Source organism: Panthera uncia (genome assembly GCF_023721935.1).
Source record: "Panthera uncia isolate 11264 chromosome C1 unlocalized genomic scaffold, Puncia_PCG_1.0 HiC_scaffold_3, whole genome shotgun sequence".
NCBI classification, from domain to species: Eukaryota; Metazoa; Chordata; class Mammalia; order Carnivora; family Felidae; genus Panthera; species Panthera uncia.
Window position 1 is genome coordinate 85,584,746 of NW_026057584.1, and position 22,691 is coordinate 85,607,436.

The following is a 22,691-nucleotide window of genomic DNA, read 5'->3' on the forward strand; positions in this document are numbered from 1 at the left end:
CATTCTCAGACAAAGTTCGACTGAAGAAACACTGTTAGCATTTGTATAGGACCTTACATTTTTTAAGGACTTTCTTAAGCACCATCTCGTTGGTTCTTGGCATAATCCATTTTATAGGTGTTGGCAAAAATCCTTGCAATAGCCATCAGTCACAACAGCATGATACCACTTCAACTCTGCCTTGTTCCATTCTGACTATGCCAGTGTTTCTGAAATTCTGTTGAGTGGGCATTGAGTCCAGGATAGTGCAGAGATGGTCTTATTCTTTGTGTAAATCCAAAAGACATGCTGTTACATGGGTTCTAAGGGCCTGCTTCCCCTATCTCTTAGGTAGGAGAATGGCTTGCCTTGTATCTTTAGAATCAGGTGAACTAAAGGAAGCTTAAATGATGGGTATCTATATCACAACCCTCATATCAGCATAGGTGCAGGTATGCTTACAAATAACATAACCCTCACCTAAAAGTCTGGAGACCATGACGTGAAATTTGTATGACTTCTTTAAATATACATAATCAGAAAGAGGTACCCCAATGCAAGTTCCCCAATTTCCTATAAGAACACTGTGCTAATATTGTGTTAATACTAATCGTTCATGCTCGCCATGTTCCAAGCCAGTATATCAGAATAAGCTGTTATGGAAATGCATGCTTATTTTAGTTATTTTCTTTATTCCTCCTTTTAAAAAGAAGTTGAACCTGGGAACCATAAAATATTGTTCTTCTTGAGAAGCAGAAAGAACCATGACAAGGGATAAGAGCTGCAGCCTCCCCTCAAAACCCATAGTTAAGGCACTGCTACTGTATTCAACAACAGCAACAATCACAACAACAAAATTGTGAGCAGACAGCAAGAGAAAGATCTTGGGAAAATAAATTCTGTTGCATTCCTCTTGATATCATTGTTCTGGAGCTTTAAACAAGTATGAAGACTTGTGGAGAGGGAAACAGAATAAAAGGGCATTTTGAGGGGCTGTTCTCCAACATGGGGCCCCCAATCCCCCACTCCCACTAATGGAAATACTGTACACACAATCATCCAATATCAGACCTCCTAAGCAGAACATTTTTTTTTTCTTGGAGATTTTTCTCTTGGACTTTAATTAAGCTCCTGCCAGGCTTGCAAGCTTTTTAATTTTACCTTTCTTTCTTCTTTCTTTCTTTTTCCTCCTTGAATCAGCTTGCTAGCCAGGAAACTTTTTCCAAGCTGTCACAATTATAGTAAGTGTACCCTAAGATATTAAATTAGATGTACCGGTAGTTGCTTCTCCAAGCATCAATAGCAAAAGTTTCCTTGCATTTGGAAAGATTTTCATTCATTCATTCATTCATTCACTCTCTTATACTTAAGTGTGTGTGTTACAAATGCAAAAACAATAGAAAAGGAAGCTTCGAGGCGTGTACAATGACTATTGGTTAGTATGTGACATAATTCAACCTCCTACAAAGTCACCAGTTTAACAGAAGAAACCTGCCATTACTTAATTTAATCTTCTTACACTGTTCATAAGCAAATTGTAGCTGAGTATTTACTAGTATTGCTGGGTGAAGGGTGAGGGAGCCTTGAGAAGGTGATGCCTCAGTTGATGATTTAACTAACACCTCTTCAACGAAATGTAATGAGAGTCACTTAAATTTTTTTCAAGACGCTTTTGTATGCAAACTCATTGCCAATTCTGAAACTCTCAAGGTAGGGACTGGGAATGCCAAAGGTGATCCCTCTAAAACAGATTCCGTGAGAAGCTATTTTCATTTGAGGTTGTTTAGTTGAAAACTGGCCACTCTAAATAGGTTACCCTATTCACTAACAACAAAGCAAAACCAGAACTCAAACGAAAACACCTCAGAGAATATTGCAGGGCCAGGCATCAAAAACACAAAACTAAAATGAACCATGTGGAGCACCAGGGATATTACCATCTCCATGATTGCTATTATTGTCATTCTTACTTGTTTACTTAATAATTCCATGCTGCCAGGTTACTCCACCAAGCGCTCCTGTCTGTGAGGTTACTTACTGATCGCTTCCACAAACCGCTCAAAGAAGCTGTAAGGGAAGAGCGGCTCAGGCAGCTCCCGGAAAAACATCTTCAGTGCTCCGGTGACAACGTGGATGTCCTCCCACTGGCTGTCGTCCAAATTCAGCTTCTCTTCTGGGAAAACACGAGGAGAAATGGAACAACTGGTTTTAATGAAACAATTACAAGACACTAATTATTATGTTAATGTTTGCCTACTATCATCAGCAACCGTTAACAGCCTTCTGCACCTAGAGGTTTGGTGCTGTGCATGTTTTTTTTTTTCCCTTTTTCCGTAGGAAGGGAACATTTTCAATGGAATACCATCTGTAGGAATGCAGCTAACAAAAAAACAAGAGACACAAAGAGACAGTGCCATTGACACAGTATGTCAGATACATTTATTCCCATAATGCATCAGTATGAAAATTAGCATCACAGCTCAACATGATTCAAAGCTATTTGGTTTTGAGGCCGAGGGGCTAAGAGTTGCCAATGATGGCCGGCTCAAGGGACCGGCCTAAAGGCCTTGCTGAGCCAACAGGAGACATATGCTAAACACGGCAATAGAAAATGAGTTATTGCTTTACATGTGTTAGCCTTGCTATGTACAAGGGAATAATGGGTAACACTTTTTTCCCTTTTTTGCTGAATATAAAGTCAGCAAGGAATAGAATACTGAGTGAGAAAGGATATTAATTCCTTCTTACTGCTTCAAAAAAATCTTTTTTTTTTTTTTTTTTTTTTTTTTTTAGTTTTCATCTCAGCGAGGAAAATGTGCCCAGCAACAATATTAGACAGACCCCTGTTGGCCTACGGAGGCTATGCAAAGCTGTCAAAAATGATAACGCACTAAAGACAAACCACAAGTGCTTACCCACTCCGCCTACAAACAACAGAAATGTTTGCTTGGGAAGCTGGAGTGAGTTGAGAGATTTAAATATTAAAGGATGTGACTGCCAAAATGAAGTTTTTAGAAGAAATAAAGAGACGCTGGACAACTATTTTCTTCTTGTTCGCCCTCAGAATGAAAGTCTGGAATCACTCTCACCCAAGAAGTGAAGGTAGCAGGATCTGAAAGCAACATCTTTACATACAACTGAAAGGAAGCAAGGCACGCATGCATTGCTGCTGATCGGTAGTATTTGTCTTTGTAAACATGCGACATCAAAGCGCTTTTGAATTCTAGGTGGAACAAAAACTAAAGCTAATCATTTTTAACAGCCTGAGGTTAACTGAGCAGCCTAGTCTCCTGGCCAGAACTTAACAGGCATTTGGTCAACTGGATTTTTGTTTCTTTACCAATGTCTTGGGCTCAGGTTCACATGCCCCCTCTGTGTCAGTTTTATGAAGCAGAGGAGAATTTGCACCAAAAATGTGAGAAAAGCTGAGAATTGTCACCATAGGGAATCTCCGCATGGGCTGTTTTGCCAATAGTGTTCACGTCCTTTTAAAATCTTAGCTGTAATCTTTATCAGATCTCTTTTTCTAAATGGACTATTATTTCCAGGGCTGGTAAGTGGCGTTCCTGTTCAATAGGATGTTTGCAAAGAGAAGGAGAGAAGGTGGATCTGTTTATTTCAGATGGGCTATTTTCTTCTTCTCTTTCAGTCTTCATGCTTACCTCAATCATAACACAATAATATGATCCACAACAAAATCAGCAGAGGAGACCTTCTTTCTGCCCTGCAATCATTTTTGATTGATTGTATTTCAACAATTAGTCTTTTATTTGGCTACATACTATTGAAATAGGCCGACAGCATCTTAGCAGGCCAGCTTTAAACAGTCAACTGTTAACAATAGCATCAAAAAGGGAGACCTGATGGGGTTTACTGTCACTTTAAAGAACGGGGTTTTCACATTGTTGAAATCTGTCAGATATTTTGAAATGTCCCTCTCACTATGGTGCCACACCCCCTGCGTGCCCTTATAATAAAATTGGTTTTACTCCTGATTAAATCATTTTCTCCCTACCCACTACCATACTTCTCATAATGGACCTGTGCGCTCTACAGCTGGTGTTCTTCCCATGGTACCAATTCTTACTTTATCTTTTAAGCACTTTGCTGCTAAGATCTCATGCAGAGTGCTTATGTTTTGTTAAGAGCTTCATTCTTAGAGAAATAGCTTAACACATGTTCTAAAAATGTTGTACAACTTATTGCTTAAAACACATTTAGAAAATGTATAAGTACTGTAGCTTTGGCACTGAACTTTAAGTGGAAACCCAAACACACCACACACACACACACACACACACACACACACATAAGTGCTCTCTCACACACAACTATCTTTACCAAAAATTTATCGGAAAAGTCCAAGACAAAATGCCAGCCTGGTACACAGGTTCGAGATTGCCAAAGGAAAGTACTCAGCAGGTGAAAAAGAGAATGATTTTATCTTGAGCAAGAAAACAACAATAACAAATAATTACTTGACCATTAGTATTTATGACCTCCAAATAAACATCGGTTAATTGAAGTCACTGCAAAAATGGAATATTTCAATATACACAAAAAAGAAACTTTGCCAATCAATAAATACCATTTGATTATATCCACTTGAAATAACGTATAATATCGATATCGCCTTGTATTACTTAAACCAGCATTTTTAGTATGTAGTCTTCATTAAAACAAAGCAAAACAAAACAATTTGTAGCCCTCCATAAGTAGCTTAAATAAACAATATGACAAGGAGCTGGACAAATCTTTTGAGATACAATCTCTATTTTTTATATCAAATTTTCATAACCAACCAAGTTTAAGATTACATGTAAACCAGAGGACTTTAAGGTATATTTTTCAAGGCCAATGAGATTTATCTAAACAAGCAGTTATGTTCATATTTCTATGTCTTCTCATGAATCCAACCAGTTCTCAAGATGAACCAATCATAACCATATCTTGGTGTTAACAGGTGTCATTATAAACACAGTTGTATTATTTGATACACATTTTCTAACTAATCTGTTAGCAGTGCCACAGAAGTGCACAGAAGTGTTAGAAGTGCTTACGCTTCTCCCTTTCTTCAATAGAGCAAGGCTTACCAACAGTAAAGCATTATTAACATTTGGCACTAGATAATTTTTCGTGGGGGCTCTGCTGTGCGTGCTAGGATGTTTAGGAGCATCTCGGGCCCTAACCCAGTGGAGACTGGTAGCGCTTCCCAGTGGTGGTGATGAAACACCCCCAGATATGGCCAACTGTCTCCAGATATGGCAAAGTCATGCTCTGTTGAGATACACTCCAGTATAATGGAGCTGTAAGAATCTATAGAATTACTCAATAAATATAGATTTATGAAGGTTCCCTTAGGTGAGCAGAGAGCTAGAAAACTAGATACATACCGAGATTTCTTTAATAAGAACTTAAGAACTGGTAATTATTATGGATGAAATCAAAACCTCTTCCGGAACAAAGTTCACATGACCACATTCCCGGGTGTTTTACAACACAAACAATAACCAACAATTACGTAGTGCTCCCACTCTATGAGGGACTATGCTATGCACTTTAGACTCATTATCTAACGTAACTGTCTCAGTAAGACAGTGAAGTCCATGTTATTGTTATCACCTCCTCCATTTTACAGACAGGGAAAATGATACATGGGGAGATTAAGCAACTTTTCCATTGCTCACAAATGATGAATCCAGAATAAGGAGCCAGCACCCTCCCCCACCCCTCAAAACCACTATGTTCAGACTTAATCTTGGCTGGCAGAAGTTAAAAGGGAAAAGGCAAATAAATGGTAATTGCAAGTGGTAGTGGATTGACTATTACTTCAAGATAGCGACTTTTACATTTTATCCCTAAATGTCTTACTTGAGGCTATGCTTTTACCTGTAAACTGATTCTGATCTTTAGTAATTACTCATTTAGAGGAGGAACAGATTCTTCTATAAACAGATATAAAGCAAATTGGCAATAAAAAGAAACTGCATTAGGAAAGGGGCAGGGGATGGAGCAAACGGTCACGTGATGATGTGATGAAGAGGAAATATGACAGAGTGGGAAAGAGATTATACGAAACGCCAGGCTTGGGTTTACCACTGATGCGCCGTATATCTGTTTACTTGATTGCGAAATGAAGATAGAAGGGTAGTAGTCGTTATCAGATGAGAAAACATATCTGAAAAACATTTGGAAAGCACAAGGAAACAAAGACATTCAAGATGCTACTATGACACAAAAGGTGGAATAAAGGCCAAAAGGGCAAAATATACAAGGGCCTAAGGCAATGGAAATACTGAGCAAAGAGCATAACCATCCTGTCGTTTTAGGCGATGTACCTCAGCATGATGCAGTTTGTCACATGAGATCAACAGAAATTTAACCTCCTGGAGTCCAGTATTGGAAAGAAGTCTGGCTTCGTCACGATATCTCACAATCCTTCCTCTGATAATTGTGCTGATTTCTCCTGATTTCTCTAATTAGGCTTTCTTAAATTCATTCTTTTGTCTTAAAGCATTTAAATAGAATTGAAGATAGGTCAAGCTCTGGAGTCCAAATACTATGTGACTTTTATTAGAACACAAAAAATATATCTTAACATTGTAACTAAATGAGGCCATCTTGAAATGTCCTTTCTTGAAGGGTCTTTTGTGTATTTTATTTATTTTAAGTAAACACATCTATATTAAGCTATTTATATTTGAAAGAAAAAAATAGATAGTAACTATTAGGAATAATCTGTCTTAAAATGGAGAATTAAAAGATGGGCCTTTGATAGTTACAGCAGGTCCTGGTGATTTCCCAGGAAAAAAGGCATGTTTAATAGTTTAATTACCTCTTCCCTCTTATATATTGCTGTATAGACTGGTATAACCGGAATTTTCATTGCCTGGTCTGATTTCAACTAAGCTTACCATGTTAACCCAGTGTTGATTAAAACGTGACCGCAGATAACTTGAATGATCCAGAAGTGACTAGTGACATAAAAGTAAAGACGTACTTCTTTGTATATTGAAGAACAAGTGCATTTTTATCTTGTTATTTTTTTCCATGGCACTTTTAAAGCTTCTTTCCAACTTTATTTTACTGTTGCAACAAAAAAGAGGAAAGACACCCCAACTTTCCCAGGATATGGTGAGAAGAGCTCTGATTTCATTAATATAATGACAAGAACCTATTACATTGTGAAACTCTCATAAAGCATGTGGTATCTGCTTCCAGAGCAGATGACCATTTGGAAACCTTATCTGAAAGGCCTGCTGGGTACATGAAAGTCACAGCACGAATGAAAAAGATGCCAGAGGGACTACCGATCTGAAAATAATAATATGTTTGGCCATAAAATCAAACTGGAAGATTAGTTATTAAAGTGGATAAGACACACTGTTTATCTATAAGGATATAGCTGATTTTTAGTTTAGCACTTAAAGCAGTGGATCAAAAGGAAGTTGGTGGAATCATTCGAATAGCTCAACCTTTCCTGTTGTGTTAGCCCCTTAAAGTAACAGTTCAGTTTGATTTCCAGTAGATTAGAGAGTTTCCAAATTCTCAAACACAACGATGTAAACCCTGTGTCAAAAGTAGCATCCTTCCATGCTGTACTCACTACAGCTCCTTCCTACAGCATCTTGGGTATAACATGAGACTTTGGTGATGACATTATTTTAGAAAACTTGACCAGTTGGCCAGTTAATTTGTATGTTTACTTGATTTTTATTAAATAAACATAGATGGAATAGGCACTACATACTAGAGCCATATTATGTGTTTTTCAAATCAACGGCTGTTGAGGTTGTTTTATATTCCTCAAAGGAGAGTATTTTACCAGGTGCTCTGAAATATTATTTAAGTGGATATAGACTAAGTTCTAGACATTTCACATCTGATGCCTGTTCCCTAGCATCAGACTCTATTGACCTTGCAGACAAGCAAGAACAAACTCAAAGAATAAATATATCACCCAGGAAATGTGCAGTATGTCTGTAATGGGCTGAATTGTGTCATCTCCAATTCATACATGGAAGTCTTAACCCCCAGTATCGTAGAATGTGACTGTATTTGAAGATGGGCCTTTAAAGAGGTAATTAAGGTAAACTGAGGTCATATGGGTGGGCCTTAACCCAATATGAGTGCTGTCCTCCTACAAAGAGATTAGGACACAGACATGTACTAAGGGAAGACCATGTGAAGAAATAGGAATAAGACGGCTGTCTACAAACCAGGGAGAGAGGCTTCAAAGGAAAGCAACTCTGTCAACACCTTGATCCTGGACTTCTTGCCTTCCTAACTATGAGAAAATAGATTTCTGTTGTTTAGTCTCACCCAATTCCCAGTCTGTGGTACGTTGTCATTGCAATCCTAAAGAAATGAATATCATGGCCAAAGGTTTGCATAGAGAAAGATGTTATGTTCCTGGATCACATCTAAACATCTTCTTAACACGCAGACTATACCACACTTATGAAATATGGTAGACAATATAGATAGCTGTTTAGGTTATTCCAGCTGAATAAAAATAATTATCTAGATTCAGAGAAAAGGTTTGAAGCTGGAACCAATTGGAGAATAGCTTGCCTACTTAGATTCCACCCAACTATTTCAAATGATTTGCTTTATAAACACATGCAGGATACTCTCTATCTTGGCGCCCCTAGACAAAGAATAAAATTACTATTGCCATTTTCTTACTCATTCTTTTTTCTAGCTACTTCTGAAGTACAAATATTTCATTGCTGTTATAGCCTCAGATACAAAATACTAGGGAACATTTAAAATGCTCTCAATGCAAGCTAAATCAACTTTCTATGGCTATGGTACCTATCAAAGAAGGAGGAAAGTGGTTTTAAATATGAAACTTTATATTCCACATCTCAAGACATTTATTCCTTAAAATTTATCACAGTAACTTCCTGGAAGCTATGAGGAGGCCTACATTGGAAAATGGTGACTTTACTGTAAGAGAAGATGGTTGGATCTGTGTGCAGAATGTGTGGTTTTGCCACATGGTGTACAAAATATAGTTTTGTGCGGTCTCCTTAGTAGGAAAGAGAGAAGAACCAAGGAAATAACCAGAAACTCTCTAAGATACTGAAACTAAAAAGAAAACAAAAAACAAAAACAAAAACAAAACCCCCAAACAAACAAACAAAAACTTTTATTTCATAACATCTAATGGAATGTTTTGGCATTCCATGTTGGCTTACTCTCTGTGTATTTCATGTTGTGTATATTTCTTTGCAAAACACTTAGGAAGCCCAAGGCATGCAAATAATGTCATAGGCTAATATGAAATATCCTTCATTACTCTCTTTGAAGGAAGCAGAGCCACCTTCTACTATATCCAGCACAGGAACTGGGTCAGGAATGAGAATGCCTTATTTTTATTTTTCCTCAGATTTCATTTGAATGTAAATAATAACATAATAAATAGGTACAACTGAAACTTGTGAAGCAGGCACCACAGATGGAAAGTATAACAAATGTGTCATTGCTTTGTGCATTTTTAATTTATAATGGCATAACATAAAACTTCTCCCCATCATCATAACTCCCATGTATAACGCCACCTTATAAAATGATGTTATTGACATTATGCTTCTCTCCGGGCTTTTAGATGGTTTTTGTCTGGGCACCTGAGGAGAGATGACCCTCTTCAGAGTCTAACAACAACACTACCACCAGCAAAACTGAATTGACTTTATTTGTTAGGATCATACATTTAAAAAGAGAATATATTTCATGGCAACCAATATATATTTCTTTAATTCCTTTCATTCTCAGAGCTTCCAACACTGCTCTTATTTCCATTCAGTCAAAGGCTTTTTGTGCTCTGCAGACACCATACACAATGGTTCATTTTATTTGACCGTCTTCTCCAAACAGATTCTGAATTTATTTGAATTCCATGGATGATTTCATACATTACATCCTCCAAAGGGGAGAGAATCCGTAGGATTAAATTTCAGCAAAGTCATTTTTGAGTTTCCTTCGTTATCGGCTCTAAATTTCAGCACCATTGCTATTTGTTCCCTCTAAGTTATATTACATTTGTAAATATCAAGCAGAAGGTCAGATCAAAACATATCTCATAATGATATCTAGGAAATAAATATAACTAAATCCTATTACTGCCCATATACAGATAACATTTCCATTGTAGGTATATGCACATACCTAGACATTATTTAAAGTGCTGGCTTCCTCACTTGTCTAATGAGAACTGTAATCTCTCCCTCCTCATTTTGTGTGAGAATTAAGTGAAGTGATATATGTAAAAGATTTAGTACAGGCTTGTTATAGCATTATTAGAAAATTTATTTGGACATCATCTTCTTTGTCAGCCAGACTTTGGCAAATGATTCCGGAATCTAATATAATTTCTAGCTTTTATTATTCCCTTTACTGCATTGTTGGTGCTTGTGGGATTAGAGATGGAATCATTTAGCAGGAAGGACCCGGTTTGTTGCTAGGTTAGAAGTCTTCCATCTGGAAAGATTCCGTCAGGAAAATAGAAATAAAAGGTAAACAAAATTGGTAGATTAAGACAGTGCTACTCTCATTCATTGAAATCATTTTATTCCTAGATAAGATATCAATAAAGATAACCAAAAGAAAGAGATTTTTTTGGCAATTATTGAGGATAAATTTTTCCACTAAATTATCTTGCATAATTGATTCATGGAAGTAGTTAAGTAAATTTTCTATTTCGTAGCATAAGAACTGCCAGAGTTCTCCAAAGGTACATGAAATCAGAGTTGGGAGACGTGTAAGTTTTATGACTCCTTGCATAATGTTAGACAGAATAGCTAGATCTCCATGCATCCATTTCTTTCTGAAACCACCAAGTAACACTCTCTTCTTAATTCTGTATTTGTGTAATATTTTAAGTCCAGAATAATGAGATGGAGTCTTTCAGGAATCTATTATCGATAACTGGTTATTTGGGGGTTTTTTGTGAATGAGAAGTTTTAGAGATTTTTTTTTCCCACCTCAAAAGAGAGTCTGCCTGTCTGACTCCAGGGGTCTCCAGCTTTCAAAGATATGGAACAGAAAATCACCATTGTGTCACTTTTTAACATAACTTTTGAGAATCATCATTCATATAAATAATTCACGATGTGGGCTGTTTTTATTACAAAGAAGCTATAAAAACTAGCTGATAAAAATTGTCAAAACACTTAATAACATGCTACTTGAAAACCTACATTGTTTAATATGAAGAGTGCGGTGCTTATTGTTATTTAAAATTTATTTATTTTATTTTGAAATGGATAATGTATTCATACAATTTAAAGTTAAAAATATATACTGCAAAAGTCTCTTCCTAGTTTATCCCTAGCTAGTCAGTTTACATCCCCAGAGAAAACCCATATTATCAATTTCCTATGTATCCTTTCAAAGCCATTTTCTATACTCAAGCAATATTACCCTCCACCACCACTTAAAATACACACAGCAATACAATCTATGCACCATTCGACATCTTGATTCTTTTCACTTGACAATATATCATAGAGGTTATTCAAAATCAGGACATAAAGAGCTTCCTTCTTCTACTTTTGAAAGCTACATATTTACTTTTATGGATGTACAGTAATTTACTTAATGAGTTTTCAATTGTCAGAGATTTTGCATAGTGCTAGTGTAAGGAATCTTGTTCTTAGATCATTTATATCTAACTTTAAGTATGTACGTGGGTGAACAGAACAAATTCGTAGACCTGGAGTTTCTAGATCAAAGATTGTTTGTATATTTAAAATATTCATAGGCCTCGCCAAATTGCCCTCATAGCTCGTGCACCAATTTATGTTACCATCACAAAATTTTAGAGACTGTGGTTCACTAAGAGCATATATTCATTACTGCCTGTCACTCTTCTCAGATGTCCATAGATAAATTGTGCCTTTAACTGAATAGTGGAAAAAAATACTAAATGAAGAATAAAATGAGTAGAGGTATAGAGACTAAGACTAAAAATACACACAAAAATCTTGGTTAATGAAGTGAAAAGCTTGAAAATTTAAATGACAATAACTGGTAAGCAATTGATTTTAATAAACATATAACATTAATAACTACAAATAGTAAAATAAGCCCCAATAACAATAACTGTTTTCTGATGAAATAAGACATTAATAGAAACAACCAAACCAAACCAAAACAAAACAAAACAAAACAACAAGAAAAAAACGAGCATTCTAAAAATAACGGAACGAATGGAATTCTACCACTTATGTAAATTTCAGCAATTAGTAGTACAAAGGAAATATTGATCAAATTATTTAACATATTAATTCATTAAAATAATTTATGAGACACCTACTAGATGCCAATGTGACAAATGCAAGAAGTATGAGAGGAAAGACAATTCTAAGGACAGAATGAGAATTGCAAGATGTTTGAGAAATGGTGTAAAAACTTTTGAAGTCCTGGCAATTCATAAGTTCTCCTTAACATCACTGCTAGGATTGTGCTGTCTTTAGGGAAGAAGCTACCCTTTTTAATTTTATATTTGCTCCATCAGTACAAAGAAATGCTCAATTAGTTGTTTAGTAAGTACCTCTTTAATAAAGATCATGATAATAATGACGATAGCCATGTAACCCTCCCAGGTCTGAGGGTTTTCTACAGTTCCTGTTGTAGAAACATAGGAAGACATCATTTGCTATAGTCTCAGGTGAACTGTTAGTACTGAGACACATTTCCAAGCAGCCCAGGAGGTTCTGGTCCCTCGGAACCTCTTCTCTCTCAGCAAGCAGAGCAGAGATGTACTTGGGATAACCTCACCATGCACTTCTCTCGTGAAAGTGCACGCCAAAGTCAGTGGAGGAAGGTGGACTGATGTATATGAGAAGATCCTGGCTTCTGTGACCAGCTACTCTTCTCCTTGTTTCTCTTTCAGTCTAACACTAAACCAATCTGTGGCACTAACTCCTGGGTCTCTGCCTATGTTTCCTGATGTTACCCAGATATCTATGTTGCTAATCTTTACTCTGGCCTACATTCAGCTTCATTTCAGATCCTGCTTACTATGTTTCTAATCCTCCCTGATCATCCTGTCACTCCTGGGCACACCCTACATAATTCAACTCTACTGACTAACCAAAATGTTTCTCGGGTGTCCCTCCTCCAAACAAGTTCATTCTTATTAATCTTTTTTATCCCCAGTGTTTAGCCTAGTGCCTCATGCGGTGTGCTCCCTTTTACTATTTATGGACATACTGGTGTTGCCTGTCCAATTTTAACCTCCTCTGATAGTAGAGGTTATTTCATACTACAATAATAATGCTGATAACAGTCAGCCTGTGTGCATACACACACAGGTACAGCATAATTTTTGTGTTCTCTTTGTTCATTTTAATCTCTTAAGACACTTAGCCAACACAGAAATTATAAATAGGTCGTTCAGTCACTCGTTTATTCATTTATCAAATATTTATTGAACTCCAACTTTGTGCCAGGCATGTTGTAATTGCCGGGGTGAAACAATACATACTGAAGACCTGGTCTCTAAGCTTGAAGCTCTTGCAGTATATAGGGAAAAAAAAAAAACATAATAGAATGTAGAAAATGTTACTACAAAGCTTAGTGTAGACAGCTATGGGAACATAGAAGATGAGTATCTAGCTTCCTTTGGAATGTGATCAAGAGAGATTTCCCAGCTGAGGTTTCACATAACAATTAGTTTCTGAGCAGCCATGTGGACAGTGGTGAGGTACAGGAGGATGTGGAAGAGGATGGGAAGATGTATACAAAGAACATGAGAAGTAACAGTCATGCCGAGGACTGAGGAACACAATGCATTTGTGGATCTTTAAGTTGCTGGGGAGCACAGATGTATAGGTTCCACATCTCAGAGTGCTGAGAATGGAAAGGAAGGTACAGGCCACAGCATGAGGACCTTATGGCTGAAATCGGCTGGATCACAAACAAGACAGTGACATTCTAGAAAGGTCCTCCAGCAGGAGTGAGTAGGATGGATCAGAGTGAGTATATGGATGAGAGGTGGCATGTCCAAGAGGCACCATGAGCAAGGAGCTCAGTTGAGGGGCTCTGCTGTGCTAAAATATTGCATATTCACCATGGAAAAAAACATTTCAAGGAAGTCAGGAAATAAGAGAGAGACACTCAGGTGTACTGATGAAACCATTACATAGTAAAAAAGGAAGTCTAGAAAAACGATGGTTAGGCATGTACAAAGGATTAAAGTTCAGAAACCAATTATTTCTCATAGGTTCAAGGAAGTCAAAATATTCTATTTTCCTGAAGTTTATAAAAACCTGCTGGTAGTTGGAAATGAGAATCCGTTTGGATTATCTGACCAGAGATAAGACTTCAATGGTGTTTCAATATCATGCACTACTTTACGGACTCTACAAAAGGGAATTACAATTAATTGGATTATGCTGGTCTCCACACGCTGATTGTAAGAAAAGAAAGTATAAAAGTGTAACCAATGCTAACAGGTCATATCTATCATCAACCATGGGATTTTCTTTTTTACTTACCAATAAGATTAATTTCTTCTTTACAATCTTTCAATTTGAAGTCATTTTAATTATAGAGTTTAGAAAATTCAAAGGAGAAAGCAAACCTACTTTCAATGTATTATTAATAATTGACCTCATTTTTATTCATCTTTATGATGAGGGAAAAAGAAATGGATGGCTTGTTTATTGTTTAGATGAGTTTTACTTACTTAAGATCCCTTTGCAAACTTTTCTCAATTTCGATTTAATTAAAAATTATTTTATACTGAATTTCTGTAAAGTGCTAAGACCAAGGCTAGGTTCTTGGATTCATAAAGATGTGGTCTCTTTTTCAGGGAACTTGAAAAAGTCTGAAAAAAGACTCAGGTCTGCAAACCTCGAACATTATTACATGGCTAAGTGGAATGTTAGATTAAAGATATAAATTACTAGATAATATAGTTGAGCACTTCTCTGGGAGTATTATAAGTGCTTTTCATGTATTAACTCATTTGATCGTCACAACAACATATGCTATAGGTATTGTTATTAGTTCAATTTTACTGACAGGGAAATGGAGGTCCAGGGATCAAGCAATTTGTCCAAGTTCACTCAGGTATTTAGCTAGAGTCCAGTCCATTAGGCTCTAAGCCTGAAACCTTAGTCACTGCCAGCACAGAGTATGGACTGCTTCGTTCTGACTGGGGTGACAGGGGAAAATTCTCTAACTATGACAGTAAAGGGATCAAAGAATTTTGATGACCGAGGTGAGCGAAAAAGCATGTTGTAGGTGAATGTTCTATAAATGTGTTCCCAGGACCAGCCATTTCGGTATCACATAGGACATTATTAGAAATGCAAATTATTACATTATACCCCAAACCTACTGCATCAGAATCTCTGGGGTACAGATGGCCATCTGCAATTTAACAAATCTTCCAGGTGATTCTGAGGCATGGTAACATCTGAGAGCCACTACTTTAGCAAAGAGAGATGATATGGATAAAGGTTGGATTATTGGCAAATGGCGTCTTTACAGGTAGTGCAAAGGTGGGTTATGAAATGTGAGAACCTGGCTTGGAAGTTGGTGGAATGCCTTGACTGCCATGCTAAGAAATTCAAAGTTTAAATGTTCTCCTTTAGACAAGAGACAGCCACTAAAAGTCTGAATGCAGAAATAATATCATTCAGACTGTAGTTTATGGAAATAAGTCAGTTGGGAATATAATGATGCATTTGAGAGGTGAGAAGGTGAGAAGATGCGAAATGGTTACAAAACTACTGTAATAGTCCAAGGCATCACAAAGGCCAGAACAAAGTAGCGTTTGTAGAAATGCAAAGAGGCTATGTGAGACCTTAAAATTTAATAAAAGTGGTGGTGGCAAAAGGAAAAAAGAATCAAGTACAACTCTTGTTTTTGGCTAAAAGGATGTTGATGTGTCAATGTAGTTGTCTTATATTGAACACATGAGAAAGAGGAGCTAGGATTTTGTTATTCATTCCATTTGTTCTTAGAAAGAAGATGCCAGGTTTGGGTATGCTATTGACATTTTCATATGGCAATTTCCATTGGACATTTGAATATTTGGATATGTAGCTTAGTAAAGGGGGATGAAGATTGGATAGGTTGATTTGAGGATTAACAGGTAGAAATAAAAGTTGAATAATAACAACAGTGATGCCAAAAGCCATGAACCTAACACCTATCAGGTACCAGTTACTGTGACAGTCAATTTAAACATGTGATCTTATTTAGCTTCCATAGGAACCAAGCAAAGTAGTCTATCCACACCTAACATGTAAAGATGTAAGGACCAGAGAATGTATGCAACTTGCTCAAGTTCATACAGGAAGTTAGTGCCACAGCTGCTTCTAACGGTTGCTTTACTCACAAACTATTTTGTAAGACTACCCTAAAATAATAAGGGAGGAAAATGATCATGTAGAAATAGAAAGAGCAATAAGAGAAGAGTGCCATTCAAATTTATGTCCTGGAAGTGAGAATATAATTATTTTTACATAAGGTTTATAAATAAACAGCTCCAGACCATGACATAAAAGAAATATCCAACCAACATGGATTCCTGTGTTAATAGTTTATCTCTAATGATCAGCATCTACACAAATCAGCGTGTTTGGCAAGGCAAATTCCACTGCAGTTTCATCTGTAGAGAGTTGCACTAGTTTTTTTGTTTTTTTAATGTTTATTTATTTTTGACAGATGGAGACAGAACGAACCAGGGGAAGGGCAGAAAGAGAGGGAGACACAGAATCAAGAGCAGGCTCCAGGCTTTGGGCTGACAGCACAGAGCCTTATGCGGGGCTCAAACTCAGGAACTGTGAGATCATGACCTGAGCCGAAGTCGGACACTTAAAACCTACTGAGCCACCCAGGTGCCCTGAGAGTTGCGGTAGTTTTAAGTACACCGAACAAGTCACAATTTGTGATTCAGGTCATTTCTGCTGAAGAACACCTATCAACGCAAACCCAATGCTCTTTGATGTGTTACTGATTAATAACAATGGTGGTGGCATAAGCTCTATAGGGTAAAACACATCTAAAGTCAAGAGGAATGAAATACATACAGTGATAGATGTTTTCCAGGTTCAGTAGTTGTATCTATGCAAATGACAAGTTGATAGCAGGCAATCAAATTAGAAACTTGGTTAGTCAAGTATAAACTGTCAGATTTATAACTTTCCATCTTAGTGTAAAATATTTAGGAAGACAATATTAAATGATAAGTATTGGTTAAAGATATAAAATGGTTTTAGGAACATTATTTTCTGAAAATCTAGGTTACATTTCCTCTAATGAACAGAGTTATTTTTAGTGACAGAACAGCCATACCTTAATTTGAATGTGTGATAAGGCATTTGAATAAACCTCCACAATATGTACCACATGCAGATTGTATTTACATACTGAACACACCTTTGTCATGTATTTTAAAGACTAAAATTTCTTATTCCCATTCATTCAAGGACTCTAAATGGCACAACCTGCCATTTAATCTTAACTTTCCACTTCACTAAGACCCAGATCATCTGCTTCTGTTAAACTGGTGTACTTGTTATTCTCAAGAAAGAATTGTACACTATAGCCTCTCTACTTTGGTTCTTGCTCATTCTTGACCAACTATAATGCCGGCTCTTTCCTCCTACCCCATCCTACCAATTCTTTAAAGCCCAAAGGAAGCCTTCACATCTCCAGAAATCCTGCCTAGAGCTATCCACTTTTCCTTGATCTCACTCTGCTTTGAAAGCTGAGTGTTTATTGCCTATGACACTAATTTGGGGATTAAGCATTAACAATCATGGCATTCTTGCATTGTGTCTCTCCGCCTTCTGCTCTCTTGCAGATACCTCCTATTGGCCCAATCCAGTTGGAAGCCTTTCGGCAAGGGGACCTTGGAGACATAAGGTATACAGGTCAGATCCTGGGTACTGAACAGGGTACCCAGTGAAGAGTGGAGAACAGATGTGTGTGTGTGTGTGTGTGTGTGTCCACGCGCGCGCGTGTGTGGCGGGGGGGCAAGGGTGACAGGAGAAAATAACAAGCATATCAATTCAATCTAATCGTCTGTCAGCTGAAACCTAGAAGTCCAATTGCCCAGAGAAATATTTCAGAATCTCAAAATAGTGTAACTTGGTTGTGAATTTTGTAGAAATTTTATGGGTGGGGACAAAAATCTTTTGTGTAAGGACATCCCTAACATCCTTAATCCCATAAAGAAACACATGTACATGCATTTATTTCAATGTATAATTATTGACATAAACACAGCTGCTCTCTATGTTAAAGGAACATTAAGCTCACAAAAGCATGGAAATTCCTACTTAGAGTGCCTACTCCATCCTTAACATGCCTTGTTGTGCCCAGATGCTACATGTGTTTTTGTACCATTTAAAAGGTTGATGTACAAAAGCAAAAGGTGGTAGAAAAATTAACTGGAGAGAGGATCAAGCCATGTAGAATTGTCCTATTCTTACATTTTATTATGCACTAATCTCCATAATGCCCAGGCACCACAAAACAAATTAAGAATTAAAGAAGAGATGATTTGTGGATTTGGGGATTTGGGGGCAGGAAAGCTACACATGTAAAGATACACAAGACACGTACAGCCAAAACAGAAGAATACTGAAATTGTGTAGTTTATGTTAAACTTAAAATAAATAGAGATTTACACTTCCCTTTAGATCCAGAAATACATGAAAGTTGCAAGGCAGCCCACAACAAAGCAATTGACAAGAAAGATAGCATCTGCTTTTCTGTCTATTCAAGCTGAAGTTTTTTCATTCTAAATGCAAGCAATGCTTCCCAAGTTAACATAATTAACTCATGACAATCCTGAAACATCATAATATAAGATACAGATGGAAATTCAAAGCTTTAAAAATGTCAGCTAACTGCATCAGGATTATCACTTTTTTTTAAGTGAACAAACCATAATGCTAATTAAAACAGGTGTTTTTATTTCAAACCCTTTTGCATGTTATGAAATTACAACCAGGGTTATTTATTTATTAGTCTGCTGTGAAACATACATCTTAGAAAAAGGGGATCTGTGAAAACAACAAAGTAAAAAGATAAAAAGGATGACACTCAGCATTGCTTTCTGACACAATAGAGGACCAGTCGTTCAATTAGTTAGTAATTTCTGTGTGACTACTTGACAGAATCTACTAATTGTTAATCTTCCACTAACTATTGCTTTACATAATTAATTATATTCAAATAAAAACAACAAAGACATGTGGGCCAGTTGCCCTTTTGAGAATGTTTTTTTTTTTCCACAAACTGGTTCTGCTTACTGACAATATTTCCAGTATGAAAAGATATTAATCTCACAGGAGAAAACATTAAAGTGTTGGCACACTCTTTTACCTTGCTTATAGAGCAGGAGCCTCCCCGCCCCCCATAACCCACCCACTATGACCAAGGACACAACAACAAAAAAACCCTAAAGCTACAGACTGCTTTACACAAATCTATCCTCGAAGCAATTCATAACAGCCAAAGTCCTTTGAGTTGGGATCTTTCATATTAATTTAGCATTGCATAAAATTCACAGTAACCCGTCCAGAGGTCAAGCATCATTCATCATTAGCTGAAGTGACATTTTCAACCCTTCATATTGCAGCTGCTAAGTTGGGGGGAAAAGGTATTCTTTGGGAGGAAAAAAACAAGGCACAGAACACAATCCTTGCTCTATCCACAGAAGAGAAAACAAGGTGCCTCTATGTCAGCATGATAATATGCTTAAATTTGGTGATGTCATTCTTCCCTAACCCCAGAGTCACTAAGCACATGGCAGCTGCATTCCTCCACTTAGGAGTTCTAGTGGAGATCAGTATTAACCATTTTAGATGTAAATGAAGTCCTTTAGTGGGGTGGAGAACATAGCTTTGTGAGTTGAAATGATGATTTATATCCGAATCCTATCTTGTTTTTGAGAGATTGCAACTTGTTAACAAGGCTGTCCTTGTTCCTGTGGCATCCTCCATGCATAAAAAATTCTGGGAAGCCGAATGTGATCACTTTTGAAATTGCAAAACAGCATTCCAAGGCTTTGCAGCAAAAGCGCTGGCCAAATTAGGACCTATGAAGCTTTGTAGTTCACGAATGAAAGATCACTCTTTCTTTCTTTTGTGGGATGCCTTCCTTTCTCTGAAACATTAAGGTCAAGACAGGAAATGAGAGTAATTAAAATGAAAAAGCAATCAGAAAAAAATAGATAACTGCTTTTCAAATGGCGTAATTCACAGGGCTCCTGATAATGCATAGATGTTTGCAAAAATTATGAGACACCTCTGGGTTCTAAAGTACCAGAATATCTGTCTAGGAAGCAAAGTTTCTCTGGCAGATAGTCCAAGATCAAAGACAAGTATTAGGAAAAATACCAGTGAAAGAAGTAAAATCTGGAGGTTTCTGCTAAGACCCTCCAGTGTTTCTTTGAATTGTCTTCTCAGACTCTGACCTTCATAGTAGAATTTTGAAAACAGTGGAATTTTTAAAAACATTGTAGAATTTTGGTGCTCTCATCCCCAGTTAGAGCAGTGTGATTGAAAGTTGTCTGTAGTAATTGCTTATGATGTGTAAGAAAACCATTTTACAAATGTTGCAAAAATTAAAACTAAAAATGACTCACATTTCAATGGGGAGAAGAAAGTAATTTCTGGGACTCCTCCACATTGATGGCTTATATTTGCATTACGTATATAGTGATAATTCTGCTGCATTATGTCAAAACTCGTATAACTGAGTATTCTCATCTGTAATAACTTTTTTACTGTTATTTAACCTTCTTATCCACTATGTTTGGCCAGGATCACACCTGTTCAAAAGAAGCAAGTGGAGTAACTAATGGCATATGAATGAGGCAGGTGAGATCATAGGTCCTTCGAATCTTTACACATATGGTCAGAGCCGGCAGTGGTCCAATTTTTAGACTTGACCCTGAGGGAAATGTACACCTTTTACTTACATCAAAACCATATGGGATTTCAGGCTTGAAAATGTTTTTACAAAGTAGACTTTAGTTTTGGATGTGGATGTCTTATGTACAAGCTCACAAAAAGTAGAGGCTGTCTGTACACAGTGGTTCAAGGACTGTTGCAAATTCTAAATACCTTTCTATTCCACTGTTAATTACTCTGATATGGGCTAATCTCAGCAGCACACAAAGATCAACTTAGGGTTTAAAGAGGTAATTATATTGACAATTTAGAAATGATTTTTACTAAGCCAACTGAAGTAAAATATAATAAAAATTATGTTTATATTGTGCATCACAGATAAAACACTCACATTCAGTATCTCATTTAGTAATCACAACAATCTGGGAAAAAAAGTTATTAGTTGGCATTCCTTGCATTTTAGAAGACAGCAAATGGAAGTTCAGTGAAATACCTACACAAACATTGTAAATAGGAGAGCCAGGATTTGAACCCAAGTCTGAGTCTAACACTTTTTTTATTGCACCATTATAGCATCATTGCTGCTGTTTTCTTTCTATTTTAATTGTTAAACCATATTTGGGTTGAACTATAAAGAAAGCATCCCAGGATAAACATAGTAACATCATTTCAAATTCAAACACAAGTAGTTTGAAAGATACTGATGACTGGTTTTAAGGTATGTGTCAGTTATCTCCCTGAGGTCCATCAGTTTTATCTCCTTATCCTGGAAGACAAAAGTGTCTTTACATTAAATGCCCTGAATCTGCTTCATAGCCATATATGATGGCATAGCTGTTATTTCGGGATCATTTATGTTTTTTTTTCCCCTGAGAACTGTTCTATTTCCAACCCTGAGTTCCAAGGACCTCAACATTTCTTAAAGTGCCTTGTTTCTGTGTAGTCAGGTAAGTTTTATATTCTTCCCTCAGGAATACTTTTTACCTGGGTGTATAGCTGAAAATGCAAATTATATGCCAGTCCCAGTGGAAGAGAAGGCCAAATGGAAAAAAAAATGTTTTTCATGTGAGAGTTCAGCTATGGAACAAAGATGGAAAGAACAGGAAGGGGCCAGGTCAGAACTCTTACTTCAAATTGTGGCTCTGTTCCTTAATCTCTTAGTTTTACTTGCTGGGTTGTTATGAGCATTTATTAAGGAAAATAGACCTAGAAACAATCTACAAAAGTGCAAAAATATTGCACTCTATAGGCATTATCATTACTCCAAATTTTCCTCACCAGAATGGAGATGCTCAAGAGAGTAGAACAGTTAGAAGAAAGCACAGAGAAAAAGCTTTCAGGATGCATGCCACATATTTCAGAATTAAAGTTGTCTGAATGTCACTGTGTAGTTGCAACAAATTCGATTACATATCACTTAATTTCAGTAGGAGCATATAACCTAATGAATCAAATCATGGTCATCGGGATCACGTTCTGGAGCCTCATCTAGACGAATTGGTTAGGGAACATCTAAGTTGCTACCTAGATGCAATACTTTCTCTGACAGGGCATTTTGCATAAATACATTCATATTGCCAAAATGCTAATGATTAAAATTTTGAATTTTGTAACTGCATGATGTTTAACTGCGATAGTGTAAGGAGCCTGATAAACATTGGAAAGCTGAGCAGAGAAGCCTCTAAATGATAACTGTGACAACTCTTCCGCTTCAGATGTCTGAAGAACAGTGTAGGTGCACGGTTGTAACTGCCCCTGCCCACACAATCCCACCCAGTTTTCTTGGGAGGATCTATGATGGAGGATCTTGGAAAATTCCAA

The 22,691-nt window shown here is 36.9% G+C and overlaps 1 protein-coding gene across 1 annotated transcript in view; it reads right to left on the minus strand.

Moving 5' to 3' along the window:
* LOC125911419 (rho GTPase-activating protein 15-like) overlaps window positions 1–22,691 on the minus strand; it is a 259,727-nt gene that overhangs the window by 130,318 nt on the left and 106,718 nt on the right. The window contains exon 5 of the mRNA XM_049615271.1: window positions 2,018–2,152. Within this exon, the coding sequence (XP_049471228.1) occupies window positions 2,018–2,152 (135 nt within the window). The remainder of the gene's footprint in view (window positions 1–2,017; window positions 2,153–22,691) is intronic.